The following is an 18,315-nucleotide window of genomic DNA, read 5'->3' as shown; positions in this document are numbered from 1 at the left end:
AATATAGTAAGGGAATAAATGAAGGAATGGACTTGATGGAAATGCCCTGTGATCTACCATGGACTCAATGGGCCAAACGTCATTCTCCGATGATACAAGAAAATGTCAAATCCTTCAAGAAAGTGGGCATTTTGAATGTCAGCTTTATTAGGGGGATGGAAGCCAATATCAGAGTTAATGGCATTACAATGTTGCATTTTTGACATAATTATCCTTGGAAGCTAAACAATTGGGCCCTTTACAAACTTATTTGCTGATTCCACTTTACAATCTTGTTTGATGAGGAAGTTACAATCTATAGAAGAAATGGGTGAATGATCAACAAACCAAAACTGAGATGTTGGAAGAACTTGGAATGAATTATAGAGTCAGAGTGTTATACAGCATAGAAACAGGTCCTTTGGGCCAATGTCCATGCTGACCATGTTGCCTATCCAAGCCTGCACCTGGTCCATTTTCCTCCAAACCCATCCTATCTATACACCTGCATGTGTGTTTTAAATATAGTAATGATATAATGTCATTTCTTCAGTTAAACTGGAAAAAGAAATGCATGCCACACACTATTGGTTCATGTTGAAAATCATAACTTTGATTGTTGGCACTTTTCATAGCGAAGTAGTAAAATAGGAAATTATGTACTCTTTCTGTTGTTTGCAGAGGAAGTCCTGATGTCAAATCCAACTGCAAGAGACTGTTTTGAGAAACTTTCCCTGGCTAGTCAACATCTACCACCAGGCTTCCCAGCTCCCTTCCTCTTCCCGGATGGACTTTCTTCCATAGAAACTCTGCTGACAAATATCCAGGTGAGTGTAGCTAAAACTGGTATTGTGATCTGGGTACCACGATATTTTCACTGTCTCAGATTGCTGCAATATTTTATGTTAATATTATATCATATGTTATTGCATTCACTTTAAGAAAGTAGTATGCTACTACTTAAAGAATATAGTAGCAGAACCTCCTGCAAACACTCAGAAGGTCGGGCAACATCTGACATGGTCCACATCCTTCCCAACCTCTGCTATCTATGTATCTGTCTAAGTGTCTTTTAAATGGAGTAATTATACACACCTCTACACTTCCTCTGGCAGCTTGTTACATGCATGCACCACTTTCTGTGTGAAGATTAAGACAGAAAACAAATTGGTTTTAAGTTGAAGAGATACAGGAGGCATCAAAATGATTACATTAGTCACAGACATGTACTACACAGACATGGTCTCTTCAGACCACCATATCTGTATCCATCTACATTAATCCCATTTATCCTTGATTGAGTATGCATCCTTCTATGCCGTGGCTATTTATATATCTTGCTCAAATGCCTCTCCAGCATCGTAAGTGTATCTGATTCCACCATCTCCCCTGAATCCTCAGTTACCAACCATCCTCTGGGTTAAAAAACAGACTCCTCAAATACCCCCTTTGAAACTCATTCCTCTTTCTTTAAACCCACGGCCTCTTGTTTCTGATTCCCCTCCTATGGGAAAAAAAGAGTTTGGCCATCTATCTATGCCTCTCATTATCTTATATCAAGCCACTCTTAGCTTCCCACACCAGGAAAAACAAGCCAGCCTATCTAATTTCTCCCCATAACTAAAGCCCTTCCTAGTTAATCCCCTTTGCACTCTGTCCAGCAGAATTGCATCTTATAGTGTGGTGACCAGAACTGCACACAGTGTTTCAAGTGCAATGATTAGGTTACTGGTTTAGAAGCTAACTTCTGACTCATTGATTTGGGCACATGAGGTTAAGGCAATATGATTTGAGTATATTTCCCTATTCAGAACATAGTCTGTGCAGCAGCTCTGACAAGATCATAAGGAAGCCGCTGTGATGACTCAATTTTACTGGGCATCATTAATGATTGAAATAAATGAATTGTTGCAGTTTACAGCCACCATGATTTATACACACATCCAACCTTCAACAAGGAGTGCAGGAGGGCAAGCAGAGAGCATTGCCTGTCATACCAAGAAATGGGATGCTAGCTTGTGAAGCTTTGATACAGGACATCTCGCTTGTTAAAAGCTAAAGATAGCTTACGAATGACAAAACTAAGTAACATCACAGCCAAGAAATCAGATCAATGCTGGATGTCCCATAATCAAAATGTAGTTACTCACTCAGGCTACATTGACAACACCACCACAGCCTTGATTACATCCACTAAAAAGGCAAAGCATTTGATGCAAGAAACCACTATCAGCTATAGGTTCTCTTCCACATCACACACCCTCTTGACATGGAATAATATTGTTGAAACTTCATTGAGTTTGGGTTTAAATTCAGCAATTATCTCCACAAAGCCAAGAGTTTCACTAAAATTAAAAAGGTTCAAGAAGGCAGTTCCCCAACACATTCTCGGGGGCAATTGGGGATGAGCTATAAATACTGGCATTGCTAATCAGGTAGCAAATATAATTTTTTTTTTAACTGCAAAGGGATGGGTAATGAGTAATGGGTCCTTAATAAATGTGAAATGCCCAGTGCTTCAATATGCTATTTTTCCAATAGCAAAAACAATCATTGATCAAATTATTCACAAGCCTAAATGAAAATCATTGGTCATGTGAATGCAAATATTTCTAATTACTGTGTAATAGATTTATTGCACAATAAAATGAGAATATACAATCCACTTTCCCTGCGCTCGTTCCAAAAACTTATCTTATCCTTCCCTAACTTTGCAGCCCCACAACAATTTCCTTTTTAAATTTGGAACACATTTACTTTTAATTGTTGTTACTGAATCTGCTTTGATTATGATTCCAGGCAATGCATTCCAGAATGTAATTCACTGTTTTACAAAAAAAACTTCCCTTCTGCTTTTTCTGGCAATTATTATAAATCACTGTCCACCGGTAACAGAGTCTATCACAAGTGGAAACAATTTATCCCTATCAACTCGATCAAAGTCCATGATAATTTTTAATACCTTTATTAAATCTTACCTTTCCTGCATCTCACTACTGCTGGGTTATTTATAAAGCCTGTGCAGACAACTTTTTCCTTAGTTGAGTTACTGCTGTAATTCCTGGCAATGATTTACTTTTAACATTTCAGCCAATCTCGTTATTTAGTGTTTGCGTAAAATGTTTTCAAAATTATGTGAAACTCGACCAAGTGGACCCGTTGGGCCCAAACTTCTCCTGCACCTCCCCCACTCCCCCCCTCCCCCCCACTCACCCATGGCCCCACTCCATCCCTCCTGAACCCCCCTTATCCCCCCATCCTCCCCTCCCCCTACTTACCCACTCCATCCCCCCTCCGCCCCTCACCTCCTCAACCCCCCTTCTCCCACCCTCCCCTCTCCGCTCACCCCCCTCCCTCACCCACTCACCCACTTCATCCCCCTTCAACCCCCCTAAATCTGGGCGGCGCTACCCCCATGTGGGATCCAGACCAATCGGGCGTCAAGCTGGATCGAACATCCCGCCCCCTCCCTCATTGGTCATGCCCCTCTCCCATTGTGTCACCTTGCCAGTTTAGTTCAGTTTATTAAGCAAATTTTTAAACTTTAAAATCTCTCCAAAATTATAAGACCAATTTGTATGAAACTGATGAAAGGGCCCCAGTGCAAAGGTGAGTAAGGTGGTTCTAAAATTGTCACGCTACGTGTGACGGGGGCACAAATACGGTTGTATCACAGGTGGCCAAAATAAATAACAAACATCCCTCACTGTGACACAGCATTTTAGTAATATACTATACCAAGTGGACCCGTTGGGCCCAAACTTTTCCTACATTGGTGCAAGCACCCTCTCCTTCCCCCCCTCCCCTCCCCTCTTCCCCCCCTCCACCCCTTCCCTCCCCCCTTCCCCCATCTCCCTCCTCCTCCCCCATCTCCCTCCCCCATCTCCCTCTCCCTCCCCCTCCCCCTCCCCCTCCCCTTTTTCAGTCTCTTTCAAAACCACTAAACCGGATATTATGGGTTTACTCCCCTTAAAACATTTGGATTCTGTTGTAGTTATTTTGAACAAACTTGTATTACTGGACATGCAAATGTGCTTTGAAGACATTGTTGTCAGGTTGGATATTTGTCCTCAGACATTGGTGTTAAATGCAAATGTGGTAGAGGCTGGATGTTTCCTTCCCAAAATTCATTGTATTTCCAATCAAACTTCAGAAATGAAGTTATACGTGATCAATGATGAATTGTGTTTATATGTGCAGTGTTCCCAGTAGATATCTGAGCCAGCAACCATCAGTTAACAACGCAATAGAGTCAAAGGGCTTGTTTCTGGGCTGTACGACTATAATTATTTAATTGAAGGAGATCTTTACACCCCATGACGTCCATGCCAACTCATAGAACAATCCCATTCCACATTATTTTTCCATGTAATTGATTCTCTGCACATTATGATTGACTCTCCCCCCATACCCCCATCCCTAGGTTTTACCACTCATGTATCCACCAGTGGCAATTTACGTGGCCAAAATACCCTACCAACTTTCAGGTTTTTGGGCTGTGAGTAAACAGAGGAAACACGCCATCACAGGGAGAATATGCGTACTCCACACAGGCAGCAGCCGAGGTCAGGATTGAACCTGGGTCACTGGATCCGTGAAGCAGCAGTTCCACCAGATGCACCACTAGGCTGCCAAATTACATCAGCATTGATGTAACTCCCATTTTTGTCCATTCCAACATAATATTGGAGCCGTCTCAGTGAACCTCGGAATGCAATGAGCCAGCTGCTTTTTTTTAACAATATTAAAAAAATGTCACGTTGCTGACATAGGGAAACCTGACTTGGCAATTTCAAAAGTGTTGAAAAGCTGATCAAACACCAGTATGTATTAAAACAAAGAGGAAAAAAACATTCCCTCTCCAGAGATGCTGCCTGATCAAAGGAGCAATTCTGCCATTTCCTGCCTTTAAGTTTGTTTAAGTTTAAGGTTGGTGACCTATCATTGTAACTTAAAAAAGTAAAGAAAAGCTCATTTTAAGTTTCCTTGAAAAGTTAAAAGAGGTAGAGAATGCAAAAGAATAGATCTGTGATGGGAAGGAGACCAGGGGACATTGAAGTGAGGTTGGTGGCAATGAAACAGAATGTTTATGGTCACTGACTAAAATAAAAGTCACCTGGGAACACCAGAAGAGGTTAAGGAAAAACTGACGATTTGAAGTTACAACAAGAATATAATGGCTGATTATTATCAAGTTTCTCCAACGATAAAATCTAGGGCAAAACTCTGGGTGGTATTGCATTAGCTGATTTTCTGACTATTTCTGCACTCTCGGGGTGGTTTTTAAAACCAGCACAGTGGTACAGCCAGAAGAGTCATTACCTTGCAAATCTGGGTTCAACCCTGATCTTGGGTGTTGCCTGTGTGGATTTTCATGTTCCCCTTGTGGCCATTTGAGTTTTCTCCGGGTGCTCCAGTTTCCTCCAACATTCCAAAGACATGTGTGTTGATCGGCTAATTGGCCATTGTAAATTCGCCCTGGTTAAAAGGTAAATAGCAGATCTGGGAGATTTGATGGGAATGGGGGAAGAATTTTTTTAAAATCGATACATGTAAGATTAGTATGAATAGGTTGTTTGGTGTTTGAGTTTGAGTTTAGGTTATTATCACGTGTCCTGAGGTACCGTGAAAAGCTTTTGTTGTGTGCTAACCTGTTAACGGAAAGACAATACATGATTACAATCGAGCTATCCACAGTGTACGGATACATCATGAAGAGAATAACAGTGTTTGGCATGGACATTGGGTTAAAGAGTCTATTCCTGATCCTGCATCTTTCCATAACTCTATGGATTTCTGACTTTACGAAGATCCCAATGATGAATGAAAAATTATCCCAAATATTATTATTATTTTTTTAGGATGTGGGCGTGATTGGCAAGGCTCTCCCTAATTCCCCCTTGGACCCATTGGTTTCCAAGGTAATTTCAGAAGGCATTTAAGCATCAGCCACATAGCAGGTCTTGAGTCACACTGAGTGAAACTCCAGTATGACTACATTGAATGACTCCTGTGATCCACTACTGAACCAACAATCCAATAATTAAGATCGTCAACCATAAATTACTTTCTTTGCTGATCATTAGCTAAATTTAAATGGTAGGATTACAATCAAACTGCTCACCAGATAATTTAATCACTGCACCATAGCTCTACCTTATTGATACTAAAAAAATCAGGTCAATATAATTTGCAGTTGAATACAAAATGGCTTATATCCTTCATTACATTAATGTCTGAACTTTAAAGGAAGCAATTCATTGGGTGTAAAGTCCTTTGGGATGAGCTGAGGTTATATTAATATAAATCTTTTACCTAATAGCGATTGACGTAAGAAAACCTACAGTGAATATACTTGGAATAGCCTTCAGTATCTAGAGTGGATATTTGGAATGATTTTGTTAACAGTTGCCGTCTGCATTGGTGTTGACAGGGACTGCTGAAGGTTGCCATTGACAATGCCAGAGCCCAAGAAAAACAAGTCCAACTTGAAAAGACAGAGTTAAAGATGGAACTGTTCAGGGAGCGGGAAATGAGGGAAAGCTTAGAGAAGCAGCTAGCCGTGGAGCAGAAAAACAGAGGTAAGTGGTGAGGAGACAGAGCCTTTCCATTGTTCCTGATGGAGGAATGAAAGGTGCCATCAGATTGTGCTATCACTGGTGTTATCTATACTATTGTAAATTTTCTTCAGCCCTCTCCACTGTGGCCATCCTCTGGGTTAGAGATGTCCGTGAGCAGTAACCCTCAAAGTGCCACGATGGCCTTTTGACAACTTAAATGTCAAAGGAATTTCCACTGATTTTAAATGCCCCTGATAATCTGGCATGTACACACAGGTCAACAAAAATTACATATTAGCCACAAATTATTAAAAAAGTAAAACAATAAGAAAAAGTTTCAACATTTTGTTATGGAAATTAAAACAAAATAATACAATAGACAATAGACAATAGGTGCAGGAGCAGGCCATTTGGCCCTTCGAGCCAGCACCGCCATTCAATGTGATCATGACTGATCATTCACAATCAGTACTCCGTTCCTGCCTTCTCCCCATACCCCCTGACTCCGCTATCATTAAGAGCTCTATCTAGCTCTCTCTCGAAAGCATCCAGAGAATTGGCCTCCACTGCCTTCTGAGGCAGATAATTCCACAGATTTACAACTCTCTGACTGAAAAAGACATTTATGTTCAAAATCTTTTGTTATGGAAATGAATTCAAATCATTCAGATTAATTGAAACAAATCACTTCGTTGAACTTATCTTTGCCATCAGATTGCACTACATACATTGTGCTGGTGTGAAGGTGTGGGTCTAAGCACATGCACCCAACATTTGGGATCCCCCATACCCAGTGGTGAGCTCAGCAGTGGAATGGGCAGTCAGCTGGGCCGATATCTGACTTGCCAGTTGCAAAAGTCGGGAAGGCAGAAACAAGCTGAGCCACACGCTTCGGATGGCTGGCAGTTCTAACACAACCCCAGCTAGTGGCTAATGTATTTGAGCCTAAGAACACAACATGCCCAGAAACATAAAACAAACATTATTCCACCCTGAATTTGTGTCTTTGTTCCAGCAATAATTCAGAAACGGTTAAAGAAAGAGAAGAAGGCAAAGAGGAAATTGCAGGAAGCACTTGAATTCGGGACCAAGCGTCGAGAACAAGCTGAGCAGACATTAAAACAAGCTGCCTCTGCGGACAATCTCAGGGGCTTGAACGGTAGGAGCATAACTCAATCAAATGCACTTCTGCAGATTCCTAAACCTATCAATCCACAGTAAATTTCACTTCAACAAAGGTCTGCTTTCTCTGTACTGCCAGAACCAGTTGTTATCTCTTGGCATAACCAGTCCAAACTTCAAACAGCCCCCCTTGTTCTACTCTTTATAAACTTTAACTGGTCTCAGACATTTTAGCCTGACTCCAAACTTGTTTAAATATTGTTCATTCATTACCATCGAGCCTTAGTGGCTCCCAAATAATGTCTCATTTTAAAATGTTTGTCCTTTTTCTCAAACCCCTTTCCAGTCTTAGCTCTTTACAACCTATTCCAACTCTCTGATACCTTTCCTCTCCTCCAATTGTCGCCACTTGATTATCCCAGAACTTAATATCTCTACTATTGGCAACCATGCCTTTAACTCCCAAGTCCCAATAGCTCCAGAATTTCCTTCTCGATCTCTGCATTACTCTCAACACTCATTTCCTCTTGCAAAGTGCCTCTTAAAATATAACTGTTGGTTCATTCTTCAGACAATTATCACTAATGGAGATGACCTCACCCCTACCTTCCTTTTCCAGGTTCTTCCCCCCAACTCCACAAGCCTGAAAAGGTATCCCAACCTCAAATGTTCTCTGTCTATTCCTTCCACAAATATTACCTGATCTGCCGGGTTCCTCTGGCACTTAGTCTTTTACTCAAGATTCTGGCATCCCTGCTCCTTACCACCTTACTTTTTAATTTCCCATTTTAAGAGTGGAAAGCACTATCGTTATAGTATTCTGATTGTGGAACAACCTTATTAAGGCATTGAGAATAGAATCAACTAGGCATTATGGTACGCTGGGTTTTAGAACAGACTAGACCAAGTGGACCCATTGGGCCCATTCCTTGTAGAGGGGGGGGGGGGGGGGGCAGGGAAGGGGAGAGGGTATGATTGAGTGAGGCCTAGACCCAAAGCCTCTCTTGTATTTTAGCACCCTCAACCCCCCACTCAATCCCCCCCTCCTCCCCCTACTCCTCCCCCTACTAACCCACTCCATCCCCCCTAGCCACCCCCACTTGCCCCTCCCCTGCCCCCACCCGGGAACGCGGGGGGATGGAGTGGCTGAGTGTTAGACCAATGCAGTAGAGATTTGGGGGAGTTTCAAAGGGGGTTCAGGGGGGATGAATTGGGTGAATGGAGGGTGGAAGAGAAGGGGGGATAATGGGGCTGGGGATGGAGTGGTTGAGAAGAGGATAAGGGGGTGGGTTGTGGGGGGGGGGATGATAAGGAGTTGAGGGGGTGTGAATGGAGTGGGTGAGTGGGGCTCGTAAAAAAACAAACCTGAAACCAATTTAAGTTAATGCAGCACAGGTTTGGGGGAGTTTTAAGGGGGATTAAGGGGGGAATGGAGTGCATGAGTGGGGCTCTGAAGAAAAATCCTAAACACAATTTCAGTTAATGCAGGAACGGTTTGGGGGAGTTTTAAGGTAGGTGGGGGGGGGGGGAGGGGGGTTTGAGGTGGGAATGGAGTGCGTGAGTGAGGGGATGGGGTGGCTGAGTAAGGGGAGGGTGTTAGACCAATGCTGTCGAGGTTTGGGGGAGTTTTAAAGGGGGTTTAGGGAGGATGAATTGGGCGAATGGGGGGTGGAAGAGAGGGGATAAGGGGGCTGAGGGGAGGATAAGGGGGTTGAGGTGGGTTGTGTGGGGGATGATAAGTGGGGTTGAGGGGGTGTGGATGGAGTGGGTGAATGCGGCTCTTAAAAAAGCCTGAAGCCAATTTAAATTAATGCAGCACAGGTTTGGGGGAGTTAAGGGGGATTGAGGGGAGAATGGAGTGCGTGAGCGGGGCACTGAAAAAAATTCTAAACACAATTTCAGTTAATGCAGGAGAGGTTTGGGGGAGTTTTAAGGGGGGGGGGTGGTTGAGGTGGGAATGGAGTGCGTGAGTGAGGGGGGGTTGAGGTGGGAATGGAGTGGCTGAGTGAGGGGGGGTTGAGGTGGGTATGGAGTGCCTGAGTGAGGGGGGGGATTGAGGTGGGTATGGAGTGGCTGAGTGAGGGGGGGGATTGAGGTGGGTATGGAGTGGCTGAGTGAGGGGGGGGATTGAGGTGGGTATGGAGTGGCTGAGTGAGGGGGGGTTGAGGTGGGTATGGAGTGGCTGAGTGAGGGGGGGTTGAGGTGGGTATGGAGTGGCTGAGTGAGGGGGGGGATTGAGGTGGGTATGGAGTGGCTGAGTGAGGGGGGATTGAGGTGGGTATGGAGTGGCTGAGTGAGGGGGGGTTGAGGTGGGTACGGAGTGGCTGAGTACGGGGAGGGTGTTAGACCAATGCAGTGGAGGTTTGGGGGAGTTTTAAAGGGGGCTCAAGGGGGATGAATTGGGTGAATGGAGAGTGGGGGAGGGGGGGATAAGGGGGCTGAGGGGGGTGGAGTGGGTGAGGGGAGGATAAGGAGGGTTGAGGGGAGGGGAGGATAAGGGGGGTTGAGGTGGGTTGTGGCAGGGGATGATAAGTGGGGTTGACGGGGTGTGGATGGAGTGGGTGAGTGGGGCTCTTACAAAGGTTTGGGAGAGTTTTAACGGGGGGGTTGAGGTGGGAATGGAGTGCGCTTCCCCCCTCCTCCTCCCCCTCCTCCTCCTCCTGCCCCCTCACCCAGTCCATCCCCCCTCCCCCCTCACCCAGTCCACCCCCCCCCCTTCACCCACCATCCCCCTCAGCACTGCCGTCAGTCGGGCGGGTGCCCCCCTCACGGAGCGGGAGAGGCGACTACACCTCCCGGCGGTCAGCGCGGCCCGATCTGAGGAATGGCAGGCGCGAGGCATGCCGGGGTGAAACATAAATAATAACTGCCTGGCCTCCAAGTCTCAAAGTGAACTGAATGATGGAGAGGTACTTTGTACAAGTACTATTTTGAAAACTGACCTTAGTACTCTGATCTGCTTCTGTTAGATTCAGTGACCCAGGAGCTGGAAGCTGATCGCAGCACTGGACGAACAGATGCTGAAAGGACAATACAAGGTACTTGTTGACAACAACAATAAATCTAGCTCCTCACAACACATTTTGTTTCACTTCCACTTGTTAATCAAGCATGCAGGTTTCCAGAGCATTCATATCAAAACAAGTTTTGGCTCGGTCGATCTTGGTCTGTGTGTTTAAGCGGAGAGTGACATTGATCCAAAACTAGAATGCCTTTCCATTAAAAATCACCAACCCCTTTACATTCCAGAATTAAGAATTTTCAGCACTTGGAAAATTATTGGGTAATTTTCTTCTTAATCAAACTTGTTGACCATACCGTTGTCGCTATAATGATTTGGATTTAATGCACATAATGTGTACGTAGTGTTCCTCTGCTCACAGCAATATTTTTGAAGAAATTCCCCAACACTGGTGCAATATGTACCAAATCACCGTTCACTATTTAAATTCAATTTGATTGCTGAAAGATAGAAGGTTCACGTGCCACATTCAATTCATTGATGGCAATAAATACACCGACAAAATTACGTTACCTTTTATCTTAGATTTTCACAACCCCAGGACACCCCAAAGTGCTTTCTGACCAATTTAGCTTTTTTTTTGCCTTCAGAGTCGAAATAGAAAAAAAGTGGCAGGCAATTTGTGCATAGCAAACACTCACTAAAAAAGCGGTGTGACGAGATATTTTATGTTTGGTGATATAGTTGAAGAATAAATACTGGCTACTCCACCAGGGAGAACTCCTCTGCATCTCTTCAAGTCATGGCCTTATTTTTTAAATTATTTAACTCGAGCAAGAAGAAGGGTCAGTGTTTCATGCCTGATATTCAATATAGAGCCTGACTTAGTCAACAAAGTTTTATCCTTTTCTCCTTTAAAATCAACCTCTTTGCTCAAGGATTTGGTCACCTCCTCTCATGCCTCCTGGTAGTTAAGCGGCAAATCTTGTTTGATAATTCTACTCTGAAGTAGCTGAAAATATTCGTTCTGTTAAAAGCGCTATCATATCATATCATATATATACAGCCGGAAACAGGCCTTTTCGGCCCACCAAGTCCGTGCCGCACAGCGATCCCCATACATTAACACTATCCTACACCCACTAGGGACAATTTTTACATTTACCCAGCCAATTAACCTACATACCTGTACGTCTTTGGAGTGTGGGAAGAAACCGAAGATCTCGGAGAAAACCCACGCAGGTCACGGGGAGAACGTACAAACTCCTTACAGTGCAGCACCCGTAGTCAGGATCGAACCTGAGTCTCCGGCGCTGCATTCGCTGTAAAGCAGCAACTCTACCGCTGTGCTATATAAATGGAAGTTGGTATTATGTCCAGTGAATAAGTGAAGCCCAATCAAGTACCTGTCATGTAGATTCAGTTTTGTAAACAATGGTAACTTGGTGACTTTCAAGAGCCCTGGAGTGATTTGCTTGCATAGTTATCTCTGCATCATGGTTAAATGGTTAGCCCTTTGGCTCTCATTCACAGGTCTTGCTGAGGTTGTACAAAAGCATTATACATCTTTGCTAAGGGGGTCTGTAAATTCTAGAGTACAGATGCACTGGCATCATGCAGTTAAGAAAGTCCAGTGATGTTGAAAGGCAAGTTTGCAATTGACCTGTTTGCTATGAGCAGTTGTTATTCCATTATTTTGAGTTTATGGACGTGGAAGATGTTTCATAAACCTTATTTAACCATTCCAAATCCAGAAATGACTCTTCTTCCACTCACATACTTCTGAACTGGTAATTCACAGCTCTCCATGAACTGGGTTCTGTCCTGGCCTCCAGCACTTTGTGTGGAGCTTGCATGTTCTTGTGATTTCACAATGCAAGGTGTTATTGTTTGCAGATGAAGGCAGATGAAGGGTATGGAGAGAAGGCAGGTACAGGTTACTGAGCTGGATGATCAGCCATGATCATATTGAATGGCGGTGCAGGCTCGAAGGGCCGAATGGCCTACTCCTGCACCTATTTTCTATGTTTCTATGTTTCTATGAAACATTACGGCTGAGGCCACATGCACTTTCTTAGTTCCACCAAAGCAAACATGTGACAGAACTTAATGAAGAAGTTTAAACAAATTCTCTTCACGGTCATTATTTCTCCTTTATTTAAAGAGATCAAGTAATACACTTTATGTCATAGAGAGTCATAAAGTTTTACAATATAAAAACTGCCCCTTTGGCCCATCATGTCAATGCTGATGCTAATCCCACTACCCTGCATTAATTCAATTTCTCTCTATTCGTTGCTCATTCAAGTACCTGTCCAGGTACCTCTTAAAACTGTCTCTGCCTCCGCCATCTCCCCTGTCAGTTCATTCCAGATCCCATCTACTCTTTGTGTGAAAAACTTATCCCTCAAATATCCTTAAATTTCCTCCCTCTCACCTTTAAATGTTTGCCTCGAGTTTTAGACATTCTTACCATGGGAAACAGACTCGGGCTATTTATCCTACCTCTGCCTCTCATAACTTTATATATCTCTATTACTCAACCTCCTTGGCTCCAGGGAAATACCCCTATCGTATTTATAGTGCACACGCACAAGCCCCCGCACACACCCAAACAAAGGTAGCTGGATATTACTTGAACCCATTTTTACATTAGTTTAGTTTGGTTTAGAGACACAGCACGGAAACAGGCCCTTTGGCCCACCGAGTCTGCACCGACCAGTGATCTCTGCACATTAATACTATCCTACACACACTAGGGACAATTTACATACACACCAAGCCAATTAACCTACATACCTGTACGTCTTTGGAGTGTGGGAGGAAACTGAAGATCTCGGAGAAAACCCACGCAGTCATGGGAAGAACATACAAACTCCGTAGTCGGGATCGAACCCGGTCTCCAGTGCTGCAAGTGCTGTAAGGCAGCAACTTTATCGCTGCGCTCTTAAACTCTTGAAATAACTGAAAAATATCTTACCATTTTCCACCATATTTTATTTATTCTTGCATTCCCTAACTTTCTCCATTATTGTACCACATTGCAGCTACAGATTGTTGGAGCAAAAAGCCATTGATTTGCTCTCCTTACCTCAGATTGTCTCAGTTGTCCGTTTCCGCTGGAGGATATTGGTGTGAATCATCCAGACTGTGCCCTGTCCACTAATGCTTCCTGTCCTGTCCTGCTGGGTAGCTGTGTTCCCTTCTCCCTTCTCTCACAAGATTTCAGCATTCACAATATTTTGACTTCTGTCCTATCTCATGCTTATATTAATGTAGTCCCTGCTGCCTAGATTGCAGCTGTTGTTCTTCTCTATTTTGGTATATTCCTTGATGTGACTTCGTCAGTGAACTCCCTTTTTGATTTTTTTACACATCGGGCTAACATGGTGTACTTAGGACAAGACAAATGGCCTAATCCTTAACCTATCCTTTGGGAAAATTGTTGAAAACATCTTATTCATTGTGTTTTAGGTTAAAAATATGTTCTTTCTTTTTAAAAATAAAAACCTTTAACTCACCTGGACCAGTTGGGACCCATTATATTTCTGGGGATCTTCTCCAGCTTCTCACACACAGAACTGTTTGTTGTTGATAAAGAAAATCAAGTTTTCAACATGAAGGTCATTCAATTTGTTTTCAGGATGGGTAGAAAGGAATCAGATGCAGAGGCAGTGTTTAGTTACTTTCTGAAGGTTTGTTGTAGATACAAGGTATTGAATGGGTTACTACTTTCCCTGCAGTCTGTTTTCTTGTGTATCTAAGCTGGGACTTCCATACCCAATGGCATCAGATCCATTGAGTACGGTGGGTGGTGATTATAATGTAAACATTTTATTAGCAATGAGTAATTTCAAGCAAGCTAAATTTCTTCGCCAGATCACTCTATTACAAAACCCCATAATCGCTCTGTACTATGTGTTTGAAAAGGTTAATTAGTACTGGCTTTGTTAATGGCAGTAGTATTTATTTATCTTAAAAGTTAACAACAAAAGCTCCTCTGAACTGTGAATGCTGCTTTTTTGGTACCACTGCTTTTGCTTTTCATTTCCAAAGCAGTCATCTTATTGTCAGCATTACACACATTAACCGCTTTAATTCTCCACCTGAATCTCTTCCTGTCTCCCCCACCCCTGTTCCGCACAACCTGTGACCATCTCCACTTTATTTCATTCCCAGGATAACATTATCACAAATGCCTTCCTTTAATGTCATCTCCGCTCCACTCATTCTGACACCTTTGATCTATTTGTTGCCCATCACTCATTTTCATGAGGAGAAGAAATCCTCATAATATAATGTCACCTTTGAAGAGAAGGTGAGATCAGTGTGCTAATGAGCTGTAACTGATGCCAAGAGGCAGAAAAGAAAAGTGCAGGTGCAAAGTGTTTTATATACCGCCCCCAGGGTATCTATAAATCAAAGTTGAGGTGGAAACGCTTTGTTGCGGACTGACAATGATGTCACTTTTTATTACCAGTGGATCCACAGTGACTGAGTTGGAAGCAGCACATCGGCTAGTTTCTCCTTTTACTTTCAATTAGCTGAGATGTTTGAAAAGACAGAGCAATTTGATATACACCATTTAACTCAGCTAATTCAGGCACATTCAAATAAAGGTGCCATCATTTTAAATCACACAAAGGGGGTAGATTTTCAGCAATCCTTACTTCAGCCTCCACTCCATACCACTGTCAGACATTGCTGTTTAGCTGTCTATTTTCATTTCTTTCTCCTCCTATTACTCCAATTTTCCTTCACTCTTCTGTCTCTTGCTCTGTTCTCCGTGTTGCTACCATTCTCTCTAACCCTCTTTATCTTTCTAAATCCGTCTTCATCCCTCTCTTTCTCATTTCAGGATTTTTTTTTCTCTGTTTATCTATTGCTAGTTTTAATATTGTTCTGTTTATCTCAATCTATTGCAATATTCCTCCACTATGTCTCTTACTTTCCACTTTGTGTCTTATCTCATTCTATCTGTTTTATTTTTTTCATCTTTTTTTTTAGCACCACCTTCTTTACTTGGCTGAAATCACCCTCCGTTCACCTGTTTGTTTGGTGTCACTCAACTCAGTTACTCCAGTCCTCTCCTCTCCTCACTGTCATCCCACTCCTGCAGACCTCATAAACTATGTCCACATCCAAAACATTGCTGTCCTGGCCAATATCTATCATTCAACCCAACATCACACAAATGAAAACAGGTTCGTTCATAACCAAATCGTTCTGGTGTGAGATAGTCACAGTGACTATCTTTCCAAAGTGTTTAATTGACAAAAGTGCATTCTTAGATCATAGATGGCATTTCATAAAGGCAAGTTTTATTTTGCCTGTAACCCAATTCATATTCAGTCTGTTTACTAATCGTCTCAGCGGCTATTGCTTCTGGGATTATTGACTTATTTTGTCCCCCAGTCTGACAAAATCAACTTTCATTTTGAAATTCCCACCATTGTTTTCAGATGCTTCCAAGGCCTCACTCCTCGGCATCTCAGTAACCATTCCCAGCAATACAATCCTTCTATTATGGCCTGGTAGCACTAGACTAATTGTCACCATATTACCATTAAAGAAAAGGCTTAGGTTAATTTAACACCTTTCATGTCTTTTTCCCCAAATAGCTTATAAGCCAATGTAATATTTTATGAGGAGGAAAAACTCTGTTTTGAGTTTTGTTCATGTAGGACATTACCAGCCAGACAGAAGAAAGGATTTTGAGAATGTTGTCAAAGTCTCCTTGAAAATATACAATACACAATACAATACAATACAATATATCTTTATTGTCATTGTACAGGGGTACAACGAGATTGGGAATGCGCCTCCCATACGATGCAATAAATTAATTAGCTAATCAGTATTAATTTAAGCAACCCAATGAAACAAATTAGAAACAGTTTTAAAACAGAATAAAGTGCAAGTAGGTCTGTGCCGGTTCACTGTGCGATGTGACCATCCGGCTCACCAGGACCGGTTCATGACAGCTATGGCCCTGGGGATGAAGCTGTTCCTGAGTCTGGAGGTGCGGGCGTAGAAGGTCTTGTAGCGTCTGCCAGATGGTAGAAGTTCAAACAGACTATTGCAGGGGTGTGAGGAGTCTTTGTGAATGCTGGTGGCTTTTCTGAGGCTTCGTGTGTTGTAGATGCCCTCCAAGGCTGTGTTCCGATAGTCGTCTGAGCTCTACGGACTACCCGCTGAAGAGCTTTCCTCTCAGCCTCCGTGCAGCTGAGATACCACACAGGGATGCCATGTGTTAGGATGCTCTCTATGGTGCAGCAGTAGAAGGTCGTCAGCAGCTGTTGGGGTAGACCAGACTTTTTCAGTGTCTTCACCAACCCCTTCACCAACCCCTGGAATCTCTACCTCCTGGTTGCTCAAAGTGCAGCAGGAACATATGAGAACCTCAGACCCATCCATGCGTGACAACAACTCAGAAGCCTGGTTTAAACAGTAGAAGGAATACACTACTTCACAAGCTACCTGTCCGCCAAACATCTCCTGTGATATAGTCAGCACGATCCACATTGCCTCATCAGTCATTGCAGAACCCAAGGAACCAGAGTCACCTTAAACCCTAAGGGACTCACTAAGAAGAAGAGGCATTGGACAAGGACATTACACCAGGATGGTGGTGATAACTCCCTATGGCAATATGATTTAGAAGTCCAGATCTTAAACTTTAGAATCCACTTTCAAAATGGTCCCTCCTCCTTTAAAACATACCATTTTAACCAAGTATTTGGTCAGAGACCTTTATAGCTCTTGGTGGCATGGTTTTGTGTGATGACTGTGGTCTGATGCACCTGAAGATAATTAGTTACACAAGTATTGCACTTGTGGAACATGTTTCATTGATTGACACCCCCACCTCTTAGTTTTTTGTCACATAAAATGTGTTCAATGTTGCAAGGCAGAGGAAGTAGGTGGCACACTTAGTTCCTTTCGACTTCTTTTACTCTTGTACATCAGATTCATATTATAAAGATCCATTCGGCCCATCAAATCTGCTTCAGCATTCAATCATGGTGATCTATTTTTCTCTTTCAACCCCATTCTCCTGCCTTCTCCCCATACCTTTTACACCATTACTAATCAAGTACTTATCAATGTTCACTTTAAAAATACCCAATAACTTGGCCTCCACCTCTATCTGTGGCAAGGAATTCCACAGATTTTCACCATGCTTTGGCTAAGGAAATTCTTCCGTATCTCCGTTCTAAAGGTACGTCCTTTTATTCTTTTCATTTAGGCCCTGTGGTCCTAGACTCTTCCACTACTGGAAACATCCTCTCCACATCCACTCTATCAAGGCCTCATTATTCAGTGGGGTTTCAATGAGATCCCTCCTCATCCGTCTAAATTCCAGTGAGTACAGGCCCAGAGCCATTAATTCACTTGGTGCTGAATTAGTTAATTGAAAAAACATTGTTGAATTGTTGAATTGAATTGTTGAATTGAATTGTTGAACATTTTAGATGTCAACTTATTTACATCGGCGAAACCAAGCGCAGGCTCGGCGATCGCTTCGCTGAACACCTGCGCTCGGTCCGCATTAACCAAACTGATCTCCCAGTGGCCGAGCACTTCAACTCCCCCTCCCATTCCCAGTCTGACCTTTCTGTCATGGGCCTCCTCCAGTGCCATAGTGAGGCCCACCGGAAATTGGAGGAACAGCACCTCATATTTCGCCTG

The 18,315-nt window shown here is 43.0% G+C and overlaps 1 protein-coding gene across 5 annotated transcripts in view; it reads left to right on the top strand.

Annotated features, from left to right (window-relative positions):
• The window catches only part of LOC144595149 (dachshund homolog 1-like), a 475,075-nt gene that overhangs the window by 427,052 nt on the left and 29,708 nt on the right, over positions 1-18,315 (top strand). For 4 of the 5 annotated variants that reach the window (XM_078402268.1, XM_078402266.1, XM_078402267.1 and 1 more), the window contains 5 exons: positions 661-806; positions 6,413-6,560; positions 7,555-7,698; positions 10,631-10,699; positions 17,873-17,988. In XM_078402268.1, the coding sequence (XP_078258394.1) occupies positions 661-806; positions 6,413-6,560; positions 7,555-7,698; positions 10,631-10,699; positions 17,873-17,961 (596 nt within the window). In that variant the 3' untranslated portion in view covers positions 17,962-17,988. The remainder of the gene's footprint in view (positions 1-660; positions 807-6,412; positions 6,561-7,554; positions 7,699-10,630; positions 10,700-17,872; positions 17,989-18,315) is intronic. The other variant, XM_078402265.1, reaches the window with a different exon arrangement.

The sequence above is a fragment of the Rhinoraja longicauda genome, chromosome 7 (genome assembly GCF_053455715.1).
Source record: "Rhinoraja longicauda isolate Sanriku21f chromosome 7, sRhiLon1.1, whole genome shotgun sequence".
NCBI lineage: Eukaryota > Metazoa > Chordata > Chondrichthyes > Rajiformes > Arhynchobatidae > Rhinoraja > Rhinoraja longicauda.
Note: the sequence above shows the minus strand (reverse complement) of the source record. Positions and strands in the feature narration are given on the sequence as shown.